Genomic DNA, 22858 nt, shown 5'->3' with positions numbered 1-22858 from the left:
GGAATGTTTCTTTTTACGTTATATGCTGGTATATAAATGATAAAAAAGACTTTTTTAACTTCAACATACAAAAATGTTATAAAGAAAATAATTTGTTTGTATCTTATATAATTAAAAAATGCGAACACATTTTAAATACATCTATTAATATTATTTACAGAAATAAAATATTATATATTTGTATATTACATACAATATTTAATTCATTATAAATACAAAAATACACAACAATTGTCTTTATAAGTAAAAAATAATAGTCACAAAGAGAGATTCTTAAAACAAAAAAAAAAATTAAAGCCACAACATATAGTTTATAATTAAAAAAATATGACATTACAATTTAGGCGGGAAACAAAAATATAACCTAAAAAAATCTTATAATTCTCAAAATAAAGTCGATAATAACAAAAATACGTCGGCCATCTTATAACTTTATGTTATTAAAATTTAATAAACTTAAAGAAATATTTTTACAAACAATTGAAATATAAAATAATCAATATTATTTTTTTTTTTTTTTTAATAATTAAGTACGATTTCTGAAAGTCGACCGATAATACATGTACTATATATATTATATTTGTGACATGCGACAGAAAATAAAAAAATATGGCAGTATTATTTCGATGCAATTAATAATAGAATTATTTAATAGTTCATAAATATTCAATATTATCAACTACATAGTAAGTATATTATTTTTATTATTGATGAATATTCTTTTTAATAATATTTGCCTAAAACTTATTTTTTAAATAAAAAATGCCTATATTTTGATGCGTACATTTTTTTAAAGAATATATTTTTTTATTTGTATTGACTTGTGGAATTACGTAGCAATGTCTTTTTGAAATGGTAGTATAATACAACCTGTCTTATATGCTTTCAGAACTTTTTCTTATATATCTTTGTTTTATATACAGAAATTAAACTACACTTGTGCACTTAACATTTCAACTTGCAAGTGCTGAATTTTTTAAATGAGTTTTTTATGTGTTATTGACAATAAAAATCTACGATGTCGGGCAATGTGTTTTAAAAAATATATCGCTGAAGATATTGTCTATAGTTATGGATTTTATGACACCTGAAACTTCACGTCAGAAAAGAAAACAACTCGCAATAGCTTTCCTTTTCTAACTGACAATAAAATAAAATACTATTAAAACAAACTATCAAACGCTGTACATAGCTTCTAGATTGAATGTTTTTTTTTTAACTTTGTAAAAAGGCTTTATATAATCGATTTTTGATTCGAGAATTGTAATGCAGATGATATATCAAATTTCTTTTTAAATTTCTATATGTCAAATTGACGTAAAGAAATTGACAAGTGTAATTGGCGGAAAATATTTCCGTCGAGCATCCCATAATAAATATTTTTATATAAAATAAATTATAAATAATATATATTTTTTGATATTCAAAATTATATTTCTTTTGAATGAAAAAATAATACTTTTTTGTATTTAAATACCGAATTTAAACATTAAAAATGATTTTACATAATCATAAAATAACTTGATAATTCAAAATTGTCATTAATGAGTATTTTAAACAGCAAAAGCCGAATACATGGACGGAATATAATAAACATTTTTTATCTGTTTTAAACACAAACCTTTTTTTCTATGATAATAAGTAAGGTACTAATTATTCTGCTTTACCATTAAACGTAGATCTTCATACTTTCCTTGAAGTCTCTTTCTTATAAAATATATTAGAAAAAGACAAAAAATACTACGTCTTTCAATAAAAGCAAAATTCAAAACCTTTTAGGTCAATTTTAGTTTTTTCCAAAATAAATATATATAATATAAATCAAATATCCAAATCAGCCAATCTCCTAAAACATACCCCTAAAAATATGCAGAGCGTTATTAATATGGAATCGCTTACAAGACCAAGCACGCTATTTCTGCCAAACGAAACATATTTGACCCTCTTTTTCGACAACCTCCTTTTGTCAACTGTCAATTTCTTCGGCCACGAATCGAAATTCGACGGAACTATTTGACATTGGCTGTCAAACCATTTGCGCGCGAAACCGCTAGAACTCTTCGCTTGGATACAAATGTCGGCACCATTTTGTACTGTCGTTTTAAAATCCTTTTCAACGGGTATCGTCAGGGAACGGACGTTGTACGAAATATCTTTGCTGTAGTACAGTGTGTTGTTTTTATCCCTTATGTATAGATAAAAATCGGCGACGTCGTCTGCGGTCGAGACATACCAATGCGCGTATATTGAAGTCTGTGAGCTGAAAAAGAAACAGTTTGTAAAGCACATTCCAACCACGGGAAGAGATAAAAAACTTTGAGATTAAATTGGCGATATCGTTGGCCTCGAATAGTCTATGGTGTTAATTGTGGATTTATGATAAATTTTGTTAATCTTACTCCTTATTCGATTGAAATGTAATATAAATTATGCCTTTCCATTATTCCAACATTCTTCATAATAATGAGTTTAAATAGTACTTATTAAAGTAACATGGATCGCCATTTTAAAATTATAATTCAAAATCTCCATTAGTGAAATTATGTATAAACATGAATATAATAAAAATACTTACTATTGTACATCCCTGAACAAAACATCCGGTTCCGACGTGAAATCGTACTCAGTGTTGCCATAATTCCTTATTTTATCATTCAATTCAACATTGCTGGCACACAACAACCTTTCTTCGTCCAAATTAAAAAAGTTCTCGTTTTCCAATGTTGGCGGTTCGAGACACGTGATGTTTTTGTATTTATCATCTTCCCTCAACACAGACGAGGGTAGTTTTTGTAAATAATGTTTCAGAGGGCGTGTGAAGCAATCACATTTGAGTTTATTATCTGTAATATAAATTTAAAAATAAAATTAAAAAAATACCATTAGCGTTGCTATGCTTTTTAATTTTTTTCGTTTATTATCATCCGATATGATTTACGCTACAGTATTATCTGTGCTCAACATACCAATTGTTATGTCGGTTCTATCTACTGACAAGTTACAACAACGGAGATAAGCTTTTTACTTGGTGATGGAGCTTTGTGCAAGCTCGTCTGGGTCTATACCCAAACGAGCTTACTACTTCTGGTACTATTCTCATCAGATATTCTATCGCAAAACAACAGTACTTGGTATTGTTGTGTGCCGGTTTGAAGGGTGAGTGAGCCAGTGTTATTACAGGCACAAGGGACATAACATCTTAGTTCCCAAGGTTGGTGGCGCATTGGTGATGTAAGCGATGGCTAACATTTCTTGCAATGCCAATGTCTAAGGGCGTTGGTGACCACTTACCATCAGGTGGCCCATATGCTCGTCCGCCTACCTACTCTATAAAAAAAAATATTCCAATTTGGAGCGATCCAGTGTAACGACAGGCACAAGGAATATAATATCTTAGTTCCCAAGGTTGACATTGACGAAATATATATAATGTCCTCCAGACAGATTTCGGCCACGGCGGCCAATCTCAAGAGAGATTAGCCAACTACGCAGGAGATATTATAGTGCACGAGTGTGTGCGCCAACACAGGTGCACTCTCTATTCCCTCACTCTCATAATCCGGTAAGAGTTCAGGCGCTGGACCAACGGCTTTACGGGCTTTCCGAGGCACGGGAGTGCACACACTTCCAACTTCCAGACTCCGTGCTGCTACTTAGAATTTTCTGACAGAAAAACCCAATAAAAGAATTGAACCCAGGACCTTCTGGTCTGTGGCCTTACATCGAGCCACTAGACCAACGAAGCAGTCATAAGTATATATATATTCTATAAGCATAGGCGGGAAATTATTAAAAAAAAATCACCTTCGAAATACACCCCTAAGCCGTTATCTCGTATCATTTTCACGATCTCCGGATAAAAACTGGTTAAATAATTCTTACGGACGTCCAACAGCTTTAAAAACTTCGCCTTCACTAAACTGTCAACTGGCAACACTTCCAACGTGTTATTCCGGAGATACATTTCAGTTATATTATCTGGAAGATTGAATGTGGTGTCCGCTAAAAAAAAAACAAACAAAAAATATTAATAAAATATTCTAATTTTAAAAGTTTATCTGTTTAGTTACAAAAACCTTTAAATTTATATTTGAAGTCAGTATTGAGGGCCTTGGATTCAATCAAATACGGTTTTATTAATTTTTTTTTTTAATTGTGATATCTAAACACGCGGTAGCGTATCAAGCCAAGTTTAAGCTAACAGAACTGGCGAGCAGTACCGTGTGTAATATCCCACGAACCATTTGGAGGAACTTTTGACCCCCTCATAACTCAAAAACCATTTAACAGGAACACGTCAAATTTGGCTTATACATTGAGACCTGCGAGATACATATGTGCTCCAAATTCCCTAAACACACCTTTAAAGGTTATTTTGATATTAACGTCCAAAAATCGTCACTTTTATCACTGACTGACCTATATAGATCAAAATAAAATTTTGATCTATAGGTCAGTCAGTTCCAGATGACCTAGAAAGTTTAAATTATTAATAATTATTTATAACTTGATTATTGATCTTACATTATTGATGTGCGGTAAATATTGAAATAATAATTAATACTAAATCCCAGTTAATAACGTAATAAATACGAAAGTCGATGTAAGTAGTTATAAGTACTAAAACTGATGTTTGGATTTAAAAAAAATTAAGGGTGGTATTCCAATCGTTATATATTCACGTGAAGACCTTAAAATCCCCATAAAGATCTGCTGTCATCAATTTTGATTGCTAATTCCTAGATTACAGGCACTATAAGTAAGCGTTCGTAACAGAATCAATTAATTGAAAAATTATAATAAAACGATAAAAAATTACTAGATAGAGAAAATAGAAAAAATACTAGTCAGACCTTAGGCTTCAATATATTATCCTAAGTTATAAGAAGAAATTATATTTTATGTTGTTATAAATAAAAAGCCGAGATGGCCCTGTGGTAAGAACGCGTGAATCTTAACCGATGATCGTGGGTTCAAACCCGGGCAAGCACCACTGAATTTTCATGTGCTTAATTTGTGATTATAATTCATCTCGTGCTTTACGGTGAAGGAAAACATCGTGAGGAAACCTGCATGTGTCTAATTTCACTGAAGTTCCGCCACATGTGAATTCTACCAACCCGCATTGGAGCAGCGTGGTGGAATAAGCTCCAAACCTTCTCCTCAAAAAGAGGAGAGGAGGCCTTTAGCCCAGCAGTGGGACATTCACAGGCTGTTACGGTTACGGTTGTTATAAATAAATTTCAATGGTCACATTGAATTTGGCACCCATTCAGATCTCACTTTTGTCGTTGTCAACAACCAGAGCATATATCATAAAATTGAACTTGGCTCTCATTTCACATTTATGTTTTTGACGGAATAAACTATACTTTTTTTACTTGGTGGTAAAGCTTTATGCAAGTCTAGGTAGTTACCACCTATTTACTTACTATACTATTACTGGTGGTAGGGCTTTGTGCAAGCTCGTCTGGGTAGGTACCACCCACTCATCAGATATTCTACCGCAAAACAGCAATACTTGATATTGTTGTGTTCCGGTTTGAAGGGTGAGTGAGCCAGTGTAATTACAGGCACAAGGGACATAAAATCTTAGTTCCCAAGGTTGGTGGCGCATTGGATATGTAAGCGATGGTTGACATTTCTTACAATGCCAATGTCTAAGAGCGTTGGTGACCACTTACCATCAGGTGGCCCATATGCTCGTCCGCCTTCCTTTTGTATAAAAAAAAAAAAAATTATCAAATATTCTACCGCCAAAAGGCAATGAGTATTGTTGCGTTCCGGTTGAAATTATGAGTGAGCCATTGAAACTTCAGGCACAAAGATAACATCGTAGTTCCCAAGGTTGGTGGCACATTGGCGATGTGTATGATTAATGTCTTTCAGCGCCAATGTCTATAGGATGTGGTGACCACTTACCATCACGTGGTCCATTCGACCGTCTACCTACCCATATTACAGAATATCTAATACTTACATGTCCTTGATACTAGATCTTTTAACTGATTATTTGAAAGATCTATAATTTCTAATGACGTTAAGTTCCCTAGTACATCTAGAAAAAGAAAAAAAAAATGTGTTTATTTTATATATTAAAGTAAACAAAAACTTGGCATCTCTTTTTATTGCAATGAATAAAAGAGATAACAAATAATGTCGTGCGAAATTATTTCGCTAAAATCAAAATACACTTTATACAAGTAGGTTCTTAAAAGCGCTTTTGAATAATAATTTTACATGTAATGATTAAAAATTTTCGGAATGTGTAATTTTTTTACCAATCAATTCATTTCGGGGCGTCAATTAAATATAAATTAATTTTTATACTAACTACACAACTTATGTTAAATGAAAAGTTACCATATATAAATTGTTATTAATATGTGTAATTTTCAAATTAATATAATTACACGACCAGGTTATATGAAAAGATGTTTCAAAAAAAACTTACTATTCCTAATATCATTAATATAGTTGTTGGATAAATTTAACTTTTTCAATTTCTTCCCGCCAAAAGTTATGTCAAATGTGACAACCGGTATCTCATTGTGACTCAGGTCGACTTCCATAAGTCTGTACGGTATCCAAGGACTCGCTGGGAACATCTTCCTTGTTAAGAAACCGAATTGATTGTGACTAAGGTTAACCTGAAAATTGTAAGTAAACAAAAATATAATATATAATATTAAATTAAATTAATGTCAAGTGAAATTTATGTTAAATTGAGGAAAGGTCGTGTTTTAAAATATATATCTTTTTTTTATAGAATAGGAAGGCGGACGAGCATACGGGCCACCTGATGATAAGTGGTCACCAACACCCTTAGACATTGGCACTGTAAGAAATGTTGACCACCGCTTACATTGCCAATGCACCACCAACCTTGGGACCTAATATTATATGTCCCTTGTGCCTGTAATTACACTGGCTCACTCATCCTCCAAAGTGAGTATCATGAGCATCAATTCATATATATATATATATATATATTTAATGCGTCTAATACTCTGTTACACTACAAACAGTTCTTGATTAATATATCTTTATTTATAACACAACACTTTACTTATAAATATGTTAACACTGTCGACATATTATATTTAAAATTTCGCCTATGGATACCATGGCAACACAAGATCATAGTTATTTATTTGTATTTACATCCTGTCATTGTGATAGACTATTACATTTACAAATGTAGTCGAGATGGCCTAGTGGTAAGAACGCGTGAACCGATGATCGTGGGTTCAAACCCGGGCAAGCACCACTGAATTTTCATGTGCTTAATTTGTGATTACAATTCATCTGTCTAATTTCACTGAAATTCTGCCACATGTGTATTCCGCCAACAAGCATTGGAGCAACATGGTGGAATAAGCTTTAGACCTTCTCCTTAAAAGGGAGAGGAGGCATTAGCCCAGCAGTGGGACATTCACAGGCTGTTCCTCTTACTATACATGTACAAATAAATATTTTATTTTAGTACTCATACCGTAATCATTTACTCATTTCTTCTTATTTATTGTGCTTTTTGTATTTTTTTTTAATTATTATGTGGTATTTGTTTTTAGTGTATTTTTTTTGGAATAAGTAAATGTAACATAGAATATCTGTAAGATCATTCATGCTGAGTTAGCCTATAAGTGAGTCATACAATATTTTGTTATTTTTTCTTTTTTATATACACATAAGTTACCTATAAGACAATAATACTGTGTGCAACATTGGCTTCCTATTTAAATAAATAAATAAAAATTATATAATAAATATTTACCATTTCTAGTGACAGGCAATCGTCTAGAAGCCCGTTTGTTTTGTTGTCTATCTTGTTTAGTTTGTTGTATGAGAGATCCAATTTCCTGTAATCCATATCAAAAACAACCAACTTGTAACGATAGAAAAAAAGATTTAAAAAAAAGTCCTAATTTAAATTGCAAGAATTCAATTGAAGAGAACATCAATTTATTGTAACCAGATTTAATTACAAATTTCAAGATAATTCCTTTCTGATAGGAAATAAATGTAATTTTAAATAGATAAAAAACAATATTACTTTAAAATCCATCCGGCGCTGTTACAAGGTTCATTTTTGTATCAAGCGATTATTTATTAAGTGTGTCTGGGACCAAATGGTAGACGTCAGAAGCGCATTCTCTCAACGGTGGGACTTACGTTAATTTTTAAGCTAATAAATGAAATTAACAACTTCATAAATAAATTCGTTTGTAATAGTTATGCTAAGACTTTATTTCATAGCAATATGAGCTCTAACACACTCACCTTAAAGCAACTAATCCTTTGAAAACTTCATTCGGTATCTTCTCCAATTGGTTGCCGCGTAACGACAAATCCAGCAGCTGCTGCATACCATTAAACGTCCTTGGACCCAAATCCGTCAACTGGTTGTACGACAGGTCGAGTTTGAATGTCGTTGGCAAGTTACCGAACGCGGATTTAGAGAGGGACGTAAGGTTATTGTACTGTAAACAAAATTGAATTGATCGGATTCCTGGATGGACTTTACCGGTGGTGGGGCTTTGTGCAAGCTCGTCTGGGTAGGTACCACCCACTCATCAGATATTCTACCGCAAAACAGCAGTACTTGGTATTGTTGTGTTCTTGTTTGAAGGGTGAGTGAGCCAGTTTAATTACAGGCACAAGGGACATATCGTTTCTTATCTTAGTTTCCAAAGTTGGTGGCGCATTGGCTATGTAAGCGATGGTTGACATTTCTTATAATGTCAATGTCTAAGGGCGTTGGTTACCACTTACCATCAGGTGGTCCATATGCTCGTCCTACCTATACTATAAAAAAATAGTTATAGATAGAATACAAAGATGTTATGTACTTTATTGTATACCAAAATTGCAAACACATGGATAAAATTTAAGTAGCATACATTTTGGCGGCCTTATCGCTACACAGCGATCATTTCCAGGCAACCAACCAGTTGCACAACAAATCCAGTTTTTAATTTGAACTACAGCAAGCTTATGCACCAAAATATATACTCATTCAACTGACTTTAATAAAACAAAAAATTAAGGTCCTCCAGACCGATTTCGGCCACGGCGGCCAATCTCAAGAGCGATTAGCCAACTGCACAGGAGATATTATAGTGCACAAGTGTGTGCGCAAACACAGGTGCACTCTCTATTCCCTCACTCTCATAATCTGATGGGACGGAAATCCGACCCGACCGGAAAGAGTTCAGGCGCAGGACCAACGGCTTTACGTGATTTCCGAGGCACGGGAGTGTACACACTTCCAATTTCCAGACTCCGGGCTGCTACTGAGAACTTTCTGACAGAAAAACCCAATAACTTTTTTTATTGGCCCGACCTGGGAATTGAAGCCAGGACCTTCGGGTCTGCGGCGTTACATCGAGCCACTAGACCAACGAGGCGGTACAAACAAAATATTATTGATACCATATAAGAGCGGTGACGCCCTATTTATAATATTATAAAATATAATATAAAACTTCATACCTGTAAATACAAATACTGCAAGCTGGTCAACGTATTCAAGGCCTCCCACGGGGGCCTAGTGAGCCCGTTGCCCGCCAGGTCCAGCGACTGCAGCGTCAGCAGGCCGGAGAAGGCGTCGCTCGCCAGCCGGTCGCCCAGCGCGTTGCTCGACAAGTTGAGCCGCAGCAGCGCGTTCATGGTCGGCCACGTGTTGTACACGATCTCCGATAGATTATTGTGAGCGAAATTCAGTTCGCTGCAAACATCACTTATTTTATTTCATTTAGAAAACAATACAAGTGCATGTAACACATTTATATAAAGAAATATATGGATAAAAACATCGACCAATGAAGTAACCACAAGTAAACAATTACGAGTGTAAATTAAATTACTACATTTTCAATTAATTAATATGAGTGACAATAGCCGAGATGGCCTAATGGTTAGAACGCGTGAATCTTAACCGATGATCGTGGATTTAAATCCGGGCTTGCGCCACTGAATTATCATGTGCTTAATTTGTGTTACATAATAGGAAACCTACATGTGTCTAATTTCACTGAAATTCTACCACATGTGTACTCCACCAACTCGCATTGGAGCAGCGTGGTGGAATAAGCTCCAAACCTTCAATAAGTGAGAGGAAGTCTTACCCCAGCAGTGGAACATAAATGGCATTAGGCCTCCTCTCCAATTTGAGAAGGTTTAGAGCTTATTCCACCACGCTGCTCCAATGCGGGTTGGTAGAATACACATGTGGCATAATTTCAATGAAATTAGACACATGCAGGTTTCCTCACGATGTTGCTTTCACCTTCAAGCACAAGATTAATTATAAACACTCAATACATGAAAATTCATTGGTGCTTGCCTTTGGGTTGAACCCAAAATCATCGGTTACGATTCACGCGTTCTAACCACTATCCTCCATTTAAAAAAAAAAAAAAAAACTTTACTAACCCCAAACTGATTGGTATTTGGAATATCTTGGTCAGATAATTGTGACTGATATCTAACAGCCTGCAACTCGCCAACTTCGCTAGACTACCACGAGACACGTCTTGCAGCTTGTTGTACGACAAGTCGAGCTCCAGGACCGTCGGTATCGTACCAAAGGTCGCAGGTTTGATACGCTCTAAGGCGTTGTGACTCAGATTGAGAAATCTAGAACAAATATTTTTTTTTTTTTTATAGAATAGGAAGGAGGACGAGCATATGGGCCACCTGATGGTAAGTGGTCACCAAACGCCCTTAGACATTGGCATTGTAAGAAATGTCAACCATCGCTTATAGCCAATGCGCCACCAACCTTGGGAACTAAGATTTTATGTCCCTTGTGCCTGTAATTACACTGGCTCACTCACCCTTCAAACCGGAACACAACAATATCAAGTATTGCTGTTTTGCGGTAGAATATCTGATGAGTGGGTGGTACCTACCCAGACGAGCTTGCACAAAGCCCTACCACCAGTAAATATATTGTTCTTACTTCTTTATATAAGATGGTATGTGGTTTCCTATAATTGAAGGAGCACATAGCCTGATGGGTAATGTAAGCTTGTGTTGAGTATTACTTGTTGGAGATTCCAAAAAAGAAAACAAAAGATATTAACGAAGCCGAGTGATGGCAGCACTGTCGCTCGGAAATTTCGCACCAAAACTGATACTTGCTGAGAGAGGGACGCCAGATGGGAGGACACTTAGTTTCCAATCTGCGCCAACGGGCCAGTCAATTTTTCAACAGTAATCCTTCCGCTCCGGTGTTTTTTTATATACAGTAGGTAGGCGGACGAGCATATGGGCCACCTGATGGTAAGTGGTCACCAGCGGCCATAGACATTGGCATTGTAAGAAATGTTAATGCGCCACCAACCTTGGGAACTAAGATGTTATGTCCCTTGTGCCTGTAATTACACTGGTTCACTCACCCTTCAAACCGGAACACAACAATATCAAGTACTGCTGTTTTGCGGTAGAATATCTGATGAGTGGGTGGTACCTATCCAGACGAGCTTGCACAAAGCTCTACCACCAGTACATGCAGTTTATAGTTACAGTTACTGTTTTTATGTACCAGTATATAGTTGCGGAGTCTTGGTGTATTATTTATGTATTTATTTAAATGGCAAGTCCCCACCGCCTTCCTTGCATTCCGACCATTCCTTACATCACGAATGCGCTACTAAACTTGGGAACTGAGATATAATATCCCTTGTGCCTGAAGCTACACTGGCTCACTCACCCGTCAAACCGGAACACAGCAATACTAATTATTACTCTTATTTTATTAAATATGAAGCCAACGCTGTATACATTTTTGTTTCTTATTATAGACTACAATCGTAAATAACTCAAATATAAAAATTTCATACCTCACTTATAGGCTAACTTAACATGCGTAGGAATAAAAAAATGCATTCTTTGTTATAACTTAAAAAAGAACTAAATTACGTAAGCAACAAAAAAAACAAAGAAAGAGGAACTATTTATAAAAACAAAACATGCTAAAATTATAACAAAAAAAAAAAAAAACTAAACGTCGTTATAAAAAATTGTCATTTAAATTAATTAATGTAAGTAAACAAATTTATGTACTTACTATGACATACATATTAAGAGTATTGTCTTGCATCTTAGAATTAAATAAACGAAGGGTAACGCTAAGCAGTTACTTTTTAATTTGTCTTTTTTAAAGCTTAAAGTACACACTCACACTTATTTGAATATCACAATAAACCAACTCACCGTATGGAGAACAAATTCTGGAACACAGCATTGTATATGTCTGTGAGATTGTTATACGATATATCCACTGTATGCAGTTCGTATAGCTTCGGGAATGTCCCCTTTGGTACAGTGGTTATGTAATTGTGGGACGCGTTCAGTACGCGAATACCTGTCATGTTGTGTATCGGTATCTAGAAAATATATTAATTATCATGTAAATATTAGTAGTAATAACAGTCCCACTGCTGGGCTAAGGCCTCCTCTCCCTTTTGAGGAGGTTTGGAGTTTATTCCACCACGCTGCTCCAATTCCGTGTTGGTGGAATACACATGTGGTAGAATTTCTATGAAATCAGACACATGCAAGTTTCCTCACGATGTTTTCGTTCACCGTCAAGCACGAGATGAATTATAAACACAAATTAAGCACATGAAAATTCAGTGGTGCTTGCCCAGGTTTGAGCCCACGATCATCGGTTAAGATGCACGCGTTCTAACCACTAGGCCATCTCGACTCGGGTTTCGGGAATATCCCCTTCGGTATCGTAGTTATGTAATTATCATGTAAATATTAATAGGAGATATGACTAAATAAATTGATATCGTATGCACGTCCGCCTTCCTATTCTTTAAAAAAAAAAGTAATTTCCAGCTAACAATGGTATAAAAAAATGGTGAGCGTCAAGGTCAAGAGAATTTATGTGTAGACACGCGAGCTCATGTACCAATTACACGCACACATTAACACACGATAAATTTAATCTTACGTTGACGTCATCTGACGCTTGAAACCATACACTGACGTCATCTGACGCTCGAAATCCTACACTTGCATCATCTAACTCTCGAAATCTTACACTGACGTCATCTAACACTCGATATCTTACACAGAAGTCATCTGACGCTCGAAATCTTACACCGACGTCATCTAACGCTCGAAATCTTACACAGATGTCACCTGACGCTCGAAATCATACACTGACGTCATCTGACGCTCGAAATCATACACTGCCATCTAACACTCGAAATCTTTCACTGACGTCATCTGACGCTCGAAATCGTAAAAAGACGTCATCTGACGCTCGTAACCCTACACTGACGTCATGCGACGCTCGAACCCTCAGTCAGCCCCTACCGAGTGCCGAGCGCTAATATATATTATAGATTTGATCTAAACGAAAATAATAATTCCAACAAACCCTCACCTGACTCATACTAGTGAACTCATTGTGTGAAACTTGCAGTTCGTTCGCGTACGTGTTCTCGTCGAATGCATTTTTGTCGATATCCTTGAGGTTATTAAAACTCAAATCCAATACCGTCATGTTGTTGCAGTTCTGAAAAGCTCCGGGTTCGATCTTCGACAGCGCATTGTGGGATATATTCACAACAGCTAAATACAGGTCGGTGAACGCCTGTTTGTCTATCAATGTTATGTTATTCTCTGCTAGATTTATTAACTGAAAAAAAAAAACGAAATGAAAAAAATGAAATATATTAGGTAGCCAGACTGCAAAATACGCAGCCAGACACAAGATATATAACATAAGGAAAAGTTTTGAAAATTGTAATTTAATTATGGCTTGGTGCATCCCATCTGGGTAGATACCACTCACCACAATTGCTACCGCCATAAAGCTATAATTAGTATTATTGTATTCTAGTTTGAAAGGTGAGTGAGTCAGTGTAACAACGGGCACAAGGGACATAACATCTCAGTACCCAAGATTGGTTACGCATTGATAGTTTAAGGAATGTTGAATTGTCTATGGGAGATGGCGACCAATTAGCATCGCGTGCCCCATTGTCAGTCAGCCTAACTATAGATATATAATAAATCAGTGTAGGACATATATATGTCATAGCTCACCTCTGCATATTTGACCTGCTGAAACATCTGATAATCGACCTTGGTGATGAAATTCCTTGCCAGATCCACGGTTCCTATGCGAGTCACAGCTGAAAATGTCCCTCTGCCCACATCGGATATCTGATTGTCTTGGAGGTACAGACGTCTGAAAAACATTTAAGTATTATAAATATACCATCGCAAATACATAAAATGTAATTAAACAAAAAAAATCTCATGTTAAGCGAAGTCTGTTATTTTATTTAGTATCTATGAAAGCTTCAACAACTTTGTCATAATTTTATCTCAATTAGTTATTTACTAACATTATATATTATACAGACCGTATCAATATTAAACACATTTATTTATATAATAAACTAGTTCTCTACTACTAGAGGCAGCCAGTCTGGAAATTGGAAGTGTGTACACTCCCGTGCCTCGAAAAGCTCATCACTCATCAGATATTTTACCGCAAAACAGCAGTACTTGGTATTGTTGTGTTCCGGTTTGAAGGGTGAGTGAGCCAGTGTAACTACAGGCACAAGGGACATAACATCTTAGTCCCAAAGGTTGGTGGCGCATTGGTGCTGTAAGCGATGGTTAACATTTCTTACAATGTCAATGTCTATGGGCGTTGGTGACCACTTACCATCAGGCCCTATATGTTTGTCCGCCTTCCTACTGTATAAAAAAAATAAAAACAAAGCCTTTAGTCCAGCGCCTGAACTCTTTCCGGTTGTATCGGATTGCCGTCCCATCGGATTATGAGAGTTAGGGAATAGAGAGTGCACCTGTGTTTGCGCACACACTTGTGCACTATAATATCTCCTGCGCAGTTGGCTAATCAGTTGGTTAGCAGGTTTATCACATGTGTATGTAAAAAAAATCATTACCTCAAAAACCTCATCCCCCTAAAGCTGTTCGTGTCCAATTTCTTAATTTTATTATTATCCAAATGTACAACTTTTATAACTGTATTTCTCGCGAACATACCTCTGTAATATAAATATATTAGATTAACACACATAATAATTAATATTAATTAATTTATATACTCGAAAGTCGAGATGGCCTAGTGGTTAGAACGCGTGAATCTTAACCGATGATCGTGGTTTCAAAACCGGGCGAGCACCACTGAATTTTCATGTGCATTTGTGTTTATAATTCATATCGTGCTTGACGGTGAAGGAAAACATCGTGAGGAAATCTGCTTGTGTCTGATTTCATTGAAATTCTGCCACATGTGTATTCTACTAACCCGCATTGGAGCAGCGTGGTGGAAAAAGCTCCAAAACTTTCTCCTCAAAAATGGAGAGGCCTTAGCCCAGCAGTGGGACGTTAATAGGCTTACAACTAGGCAATCTTAGCTTTTTTTTATATGACCATATATTTTCATGAATAAATTTAATTTATATAAGTAACATAACAATATTAAATAACAATAAGGAAAATTATGCTCTGTTATATAAAAACACATACTATACACATATATACATAGAATAGTTACCTCGGTATTTCCGGAAGTTGATTGTGACTCGCATTACACCATCCGAGTTTTGTCAAATCACCAATATGGCTACCGTCCAATTTGGTGATATTATTATAACTGTAAAAGAAATTAATTAGAAATTAATTTTATTATAGATTATTGTAAAATCACTAGTTTCCGCTATCTCGCGTCTGGGGGGGAGGTATAGGTACCCTATAGGGGGGTTCACAATACCCTGGGTACCCGCCCTAGAGAATGGAGGCCAGCATAGGCGGGCCGGCCGTCAGAGCGTTACGATAGCATGCGCAAGCATGGCGCTCCTCGTTAAGACGGAAAAGGAACCGCTGGTTTTTTAGTGGGCATTCCGATGTTCGGGGAGCACTAGGCACCTTGGACACCGGCGAGCCCCACTTACCACGGAAACAGTGGGGGAAACGCGTAATGCGTTTTTCCAGCGTTAAAAAAAAAATAGGTACCCTATATCCTTAAATAATGCATAATTTCATCATTCATCAGCGTAACAAACAAACATTCACTTTTACATTTAAAATATTAGTAAGAATAACCTTCTGATCTAACCGTCATATATAAATAAGCAAAGTTTATAAATAAGTCCGTGAGTGATTAGTTTAATAATGCTGTCTTCTTCTATCGAATATCAAATCAATAATGACAGAAAGAGAGCCCAGTGTTTAACTAAACAGTTAAGCAATGTGTATGAGTCATACCGGGTACTCGAAGCAAGTGGTAGTTTTACATTGAAAATCTTATAAAATAACAATTTTTTTTTCTATTATAGGTAGGCGAACGAGCACATGGGCCACCTGATGGTAAGTCACCAACGCCCATAGACATTGGCATTGTAAGAAATGTCAATGCGCCACCAACCTTGGGAACTAAGATGTTATGTCCCTTGTGCCTGTAGTTACACTGGCTCACTCACCCTTCAAACCGAAACAATACCATATACTGCTGCTTTGCGGTAGAATATCTGATGAATGGGTGGTACCTATACAGACGAGCTTGCACAAAGCCATTTTGTGATTGTAGTTACTTAATAATTAATTTATTTAATTCGAACTTGAATATTTCTACGACTTACCATTATTACATCCTTTGTAAGCGTAAAATAAATTTTATTAATAATTACTTTTTACTTAGCATTTTTATCGTTGTTAAAATTTATAACTTATTATATACATTTATGAGCATTAATATTATATACATATTTATTGATTTCTTTATATATTATAGTACATAGTCCCAATTTAAAAATTATTGTACCCCTTCATATATACTTATATATTATATATAGACTACCTCGTTGGTCTAGTGGCTTGATGTAAGGCCGCAGACCCGGAGGTCCTGGGTTCAATTCCCAGGTCGGGCCAGTAAAAAGTTATTGGGTTTTTCTGACAGAAAATTCTCAGTAGCAGCCCGGAGTCTGGAAGTTGGAAGTGTGTACACTCCCGTGCCTCGGAAAGCACGTAAAGCCGTTGGTCCAGCGCCTCAACTCTTTCCGATCGTGTCGGATTGCCGTCCAAACGGATTATGAGAGTTAGGGAATAGAGAGTGCACCTGTGTTTGCGCACACACTTTTGCACTATAATATCTCCTGCGCAGTTGGCTAATCTCTCTTGAGATTGGCCGCCGTGGCCGAAATCGGTCAAGATGATATTATAACGGTATACATAAAACTTATATCGTAATACATATAATTTAATGGTTCACGCGGCGCACGCAAGTCAAGTTGTTCAGTCGTCACGATTTCCAACATCTTCAGCAACCGTCGTCATCAGCTCATTTTCATAAAACATTAATTAATTTTACACCTAAAATCTTTCCTTATGAATCACTCCATCCAAACTTCCAACTTCCAGACTCCGGGCTGCTACTGAGAATTTTCTGTCAGAAAAACCCAATAACTTTGTATTGGCACGACCTGGGAATTGAACCCAGGACCTCCGGGTCTGCGGCCTTACATCAAGCCACTAGACCAACGAGGCAGTTTACAGTTATACTACCCGTACGAAGCCGCAACGAATAGTTAGTAAATAAATAACTAATGAAATAGTTGAAATATGTAAGAAACACCGTTTTTAACCAAAGACCGTAAATTTGAATCGAATACACGTTTCTGCAAGCACTATCGTTACGGTATAATGTATGTCGACGAGCCGGTTGGCGTGGTTGGTCACTTGCCTTTCACGCCGAAGGTTGTGGGTTCGATTCCCACCCAGGCCAGACATTCGTGTGCATGAACATCTGTTTGTCCTGAGTCTGGGTGTAATTATCTATATAGGTATGTATTTATAAAAGAAAAGTAGTATATGTAGTATATCAGTTGTCTGGTTTCCATAGTACAAGCTCTGCTAGTTTGGGATCAGATGGCCGAGTGTGAATAATGTCCCAGGATATTATTATTATTATTATACATAATGTACTTGATATATGAGACACTAACCTCAAATCCAATACTTCTGTGTCCCGAAGCCCCTTAAACTGATTCCTCTTCAGATTGACCAGTCTGTTACCATGGAGATCTAACTTTTTCAATTTTTTTAAATGCTGAAATGAATATATAATGAAATCATTTAATAAAATATAATACAAATGCAGTGTTGCCAGAAACGTCACTTGTGTTTAATGTTGCTAGCGTAAAAAAAAAAATTTTGAGTGTCACTCTTTTATTAATAAGCCCCCGTCTTCTATGATGGTACACAAATCTATTATAAGCTCAATGCCCCATGGATACCTAAAACGTCACAAGGTTCTATGGCGATTCGTCCACGATCCAATCTCACACCATAGCTCATTCCAACCACAGGATGAGTAAAGACAAATACACAATATAACATTGAATTAGAAACATGTATGGATAGGTACCCCACCAAATAATCTACCACCAAACAGCAATAATGTATTATTGTGTTCCAGTTTAAATGGTGAGTGAGCTAGTGTATCTGACACACAAGATACATAACATCTTAGTTCTCAAGGTTGATGGCGCGTTTAATAATATTTCTTACGGCGCCAATGTCTATGGCAGGTGTCGACTACTTACCATCGTGTGACCACTTTCCCCGTCTGTCTGTCTATATTATATTAAAAAATCCAATTTTTTTTTTACACTTAATAGGCAATTGTTTGACCGTTGACTTGCCTGATCTTAAGCATATTAGGTAACTCCTTGAATCCTTGAGATAAAACTTACTTGAAAGGCTTCAACAGGAATATCAGACAGCAAGCCATTTACGAGGTGTAACTTCTCCAGCCGTGCAACAGCTAAGCTATCAGCGAAGATGTCCTTACTGAGTGCCGTCATACTATGTCCGTCTATTGATAGGATTGTTAGGTTACCCAGAATCTAGAAAATACCATTTTTATTCATATAACATTAATAACACACCAATATTACAAGCTACTTTCCACCCAAGGCTTCGCTTGTATGTTTTGGTAAATACACTAACCTGTACCCCTGACAACACGTATACAAAAATATCACAAACAAACAAACAAACTTTTACGTATTTATAATATTAGTAAGGATGACTGCCTCATTTGTCTGATGGCTAGTTTATAAGGTTGTAAATCTCAGGATCAAATTCCAAGTTTAGCCACTTAAGACTAATTGGGTGTTAATGCAAACACTGTCAGTGTTACTGTGCCCTTGCCTCGGATAACGCGTAAATGCGATACGATGGTCGTTGAAGGTGAACCGCATATAACATTAGTATATACATACATATATATTTTTTTATAGTATAGGTTGGCGGACGAGCATATGGGCCACCTGATGATAAGTGGTCACAAACGCTCATAGACATTCGCATTGTAAGAAATGTTAACCATCGCTTACATCACCAATGCGCCACCAACCTTGAGAACTAAGATGTTATGTCCCTTGTGCCTGTAATTATACTGGCTCACTCACTCAAAAGTCCGTGACAATTACGACGTGAACGCCAGGCCTATAGTCCACAGATAATCGCTAACAATATAATAATTTGGAATACCTTAAATGCCTCCTTAGGAAACTTATTGATCCTTGTATTGACCATATATATTTCCTGTAAAGTCCTGTTCACACCGGCGAACGCGTAACCGTCTATCGATTTGATGGGTGTGTCGATAATGTGCAACGTTCGCACTGTTGATCGATGGAGGAGTGGGCCGAAGAGATGGGCTGAAATTAGACAGGAACTCTTTGAATCGAAGACTTCCAATTTTTTTTCTCACTACCTGACCATCAGATAATAATATCTTTATTCCTCAGGCAACAAACCACATACTTTTGGTACATGATAATTAAACATAACATTACATAATATACATTAATAATTAGAATCACAATCACACTCCTTCCCTCCTGCTTCCCCCTTCCTTCTTAAGTCCACGCGAGCTGGTTCTCGACGTCACCGCCTAACTGTGACATCAATTCCATCGCGAACAAAGAAATTTGGCAACTCCTTTCTTTGTCGCACTTCCAAAAAATGGAATTCCTTACCAGCTCACGTGTTCCCCTCCTCTTACAACCCGGGTTCCTTCAAACGAGGCGTGAAGAGGCATCTTGCGGGCCGGCAAGGCGAAGGCGGCTAGTGCAGAACGTTTTTCCCGTCTGTACTGGCCGTCGTCGCGTTTGGACTCTACTACCACTTACCATCAGGTGGAGTAGAGTCATTTGCCCTCCCGCCGAATATAAAAAAAAAACACTCACAAAAATAATAATAATTAAAATATATAAGAATTAAAAATGAGCTAGTTATATGACATAAGAAAAAAAAAAGATGAAATAATACATATATTGAGATAAAATAAAATAGGAAATTAAATTGATCGCGTATGAGGCACATGAACCAAATCATCACATAGACCTCTGGATCATCCACCTCATCACTTAACTGCCCATATCACCCGCAATAATCCTTAGGATAGTGCTGGAACTGTCTCTGACTCTATAATAAGTTGACATTTTTGCCCGTAGACATTGTAAATGCAAGAAGTATAAATCAATCCCAATAATCACAACCATGCAAACAATGGGAGTATGATTGTAGAGGTAAAGAGAAGAGTCTTCATCCGAAAAAGTTTCTGCTGAAGTGTATGAAATTACCAAAGGTACATCAATAGCTAAACGGTTTTACCCGAAACTAACATGCTGCCAAATGGTCCACCTGTTGGTTGGAGATCACCACCACACATAGACACTTCAAATCGGAACATAACTATAACAACATTGCTGCTTGGCAATAGCCGACATTAGGTTTCCAACACCAGAAACTACTTATATATTTTTAGTTAGGAAGGTTACGTTATTAACTTTTATTTATATATTGATAGTTAATATTGGATCTTCAATCTATATTTTGTCGGTTTAAATTGAAAATTTTTTGAAATACTTCCTCGTGAAATAACTCGAAAGACAAGACCAGTGAGCCAGGAAAATAGTATGAAGGTATGAATTTCCATAAAAATTAATTGTGATAAAAACTTACATATTTTGCATTCTTTTATTTCCAATCTTTCAACTGGCAACCCTAAACTAGCTATATTCCCCAGTCCAACACTCATGACCGCCAACCCTGTGTTCTCACATTTAATGTGCAACCCTGCATCTGTCCCTTTCTGACATACACAAGGAAACAGGAGCTGATTGTCTGACTCTTTTGGACATGGATATGCTGGGCCAGGTGGAATATATTCTGAATTTAAATTTGGGAGAATTGTTGCCAACATAAAAAATATGAGTGTCGCCATTGTGATCTGGAAGTAAATAATGTTAGATAGTAAATTCATGGTAATAATCACCACAATTACTCACAACTTTATTACTTACTTAATATGCCATTCCTAACAAGAAATCCTAATATTTATAGTTATGAAGATTAATAATAAAAAATTTGAAGCCAAGTTTGAACAAAAGTTTAAATATATATATTGTTTTCAATCACTAACATTTTTTTTAAAGTAGTTGTTATGCCCTTTTTATAATATTATAAGGTAACACCTACACATTATTAGTAAATTCGTATATTACTAGTTAATTTTACAAGAAATTACAAATAATTAATATATATTTTTTTAATTTTGATTGTAATGTTTAACGAGACATTGGACTATAAATAGTTTAACATTAAAAGAATATTATAAATAAGCAATTGGAGAAAGTTTGTTTACTCAATAAAAAATACGATACTTAATACGCATTTATTACATCATGTATTTAAAAACTTTCACATTTAAAACAACCTTAATAATATAAATAACATTCATTAATGTCGAGTTAAAAAATAGGATCTACGCGACATAATTCATCCAAGGCTATTTTAATATCAAGGAAGTATTACTATAAAAAAATATCAAGAAATTCTTACAAGCTTTGCAAGGCCAATGAAACAACGAAACTGTTTTGTTTTAAAGCAGCTATTATATACGCTAATCTAATTTATTTATAGGTTTTAAATAGATATATTTTTTATGCCTATTTTCATATAATTACTATTTTATTAAATCGAATTAAGAAAACTTTGTTAACAAAATATATGTACTAACTTTGAAACAACTTTCACCTAAAAATAAACATGTATTAAAATGTTACCTGCTTGTAATTTATATTCTAATAGCAATCACAATTATTTGTCTACTGCAGTTAATATTTTAAATTAGTAAAACATAATAATTGCGAAAATAATACGCAATTTTCTATCAGAGAAGCAAAAACACAGCCCACTCCATAGTAGGAAGCACGGAACTGTCAAATTATGGATTGACAAACTCTTCTCTTGGAAATGACAAAGATATTGCATTATTCAGCCTATTATCGAGTAAATTTTATTAAGCGTTTTATTTTAATATATATATATATATATATATATATATATATATATATATATATATATATATATATATATATATATATATATATATATTATATATATAATTTTTGGCTGGATTTTGCGTATATATATATATATATATATATATATATATATTTACGCAAAATCCAGCCAAAAATTACTTAGTAATTAACCAATATATAAAAATGTAGTGGGCACACAATATTAAGGGCCCACGACAATGATGATGATTTAAAAGTTTCTTATATGCATGATTACCATGCCTTTATACCGTAGACAGAGAAACTAAGTTAGTTTTAGTTTAGTTAACTAGGTTAGTTTCTCTGCCTACCCTTTATACGTACAACAGCGTTTTAAAAAAGACGCGGGCTAATTTCAAACCGCCATTTTGTTTGTGGACAGAGTAATAAAACTCGTAAAGTCAATTAACTATAGACGACGAGTTTTGATTTGTTGA

General features: G+C 35.5%; 1 protein-coding gene and 1 long non-coding RNA gene across 3 annotated transcripts in view; one reads left to right on the top strand and one right to left on the bottom strand.

The window, feature by feature from the left end:
- The window catches only part of LOC126779266 (uncharacterized), a 156929-nt gene that overhangs the window by 45804 nt on the left and 88267 nt on the right, over positions 1 to 22858 (top strand). The window contains exon 1 of one of the 2 annotated variants that reach the window (XR_007670278.1): positions 5443 to 5604. The exons of the other annotated variant lie outside the window; for it this stretch is intronic. This is a non-coding gene — a long non-coding RNA (uncharacterized LOC126779266). Of the gene's footprint in view, positions 1 to 5442; positions 5605 to 22858 lie in introns of those variants that run through there. 2 annotated transcript variants of the gene reach the window in all.
- On the bottom strand, positions 726 to 22281 carry LOC126779170 (chaoptin-like). The gene is made up of 19 exons (XM_050503058.1): positions 22143 to 22281; positions 21040 to 21307; positions 19561 to 19730; positions 18759 to 18911; positions 18009 to 18112; positions 15563 to 15661; positions 14949 to 15050; positions 14074 to 14218; positions 13409 to 13663; positions 12223 to 12395; positions 10438 to 10641; positions 9496 to 9730; positions 8284 to 8483; positions 7778 to 7862; positions 6455 to 6650; positions 5981 to 6058; positions 3805 to 4002; positions 2576 to 2843; positions 726 to 2260 (listed from the first exon to the last, which is right to left on the bottom strand). The coding sequence occupies exons 2-19, from the start codon at positions 21299 to 21301 to the stop codon at positions 1822 to 1824; spliced, it is 3366 nt and encodes a 1121-aa protein (XP_050359015.1). The 5' UTR covers positions 21302 to 21307; positions 22143 to 22281; the 3' UTR covers positions 726 to 1821.

This window comes from Nymphalis io, chromosome 28, assembly GCF_905147045.1.
Source record: "Nymphalis io chromosome 28, ilAglIoxx1.1, whole genome shotgun sequence".
Taxonomy (NCBI): domain Eukaryota; kingdom Metazoa; phylum Arthropoda; class Insecta; order Lepidoptera; family Nymphalidae; genus Nymphalis; species Nymphalis io.
The sequence above is the reverse complement of the archived record's forward strand: the minus strand, read 5'-3'. Positions and strand labels throughout refer to the sequence as shown.

Excerpts from the sequence above, each read along its gene's own strand:
- LOC126779170 (XM_050503058.1), bottom strand. The coding sequence starts at position 21,301 with ATGGCGACACTCATATTTTTTATGTTGGCAACAATTCTCCCAAATTTA. Across the intron at positions 6,651-7,777 it reads ATTGCCTGTCACTAGAAATG|GTTAACCTTAGTCACAATCA; the intron begins GTAAATATTTAT and ends TACAATTTTCAG. Across the intron at positions 2,261-2,575 it reads TTGTTCAGGGATGTACAATA|CTCACAGACTTCAATATACG; the intron begins GTAAGTATTTTT and ends TTTCTTTTTCAG.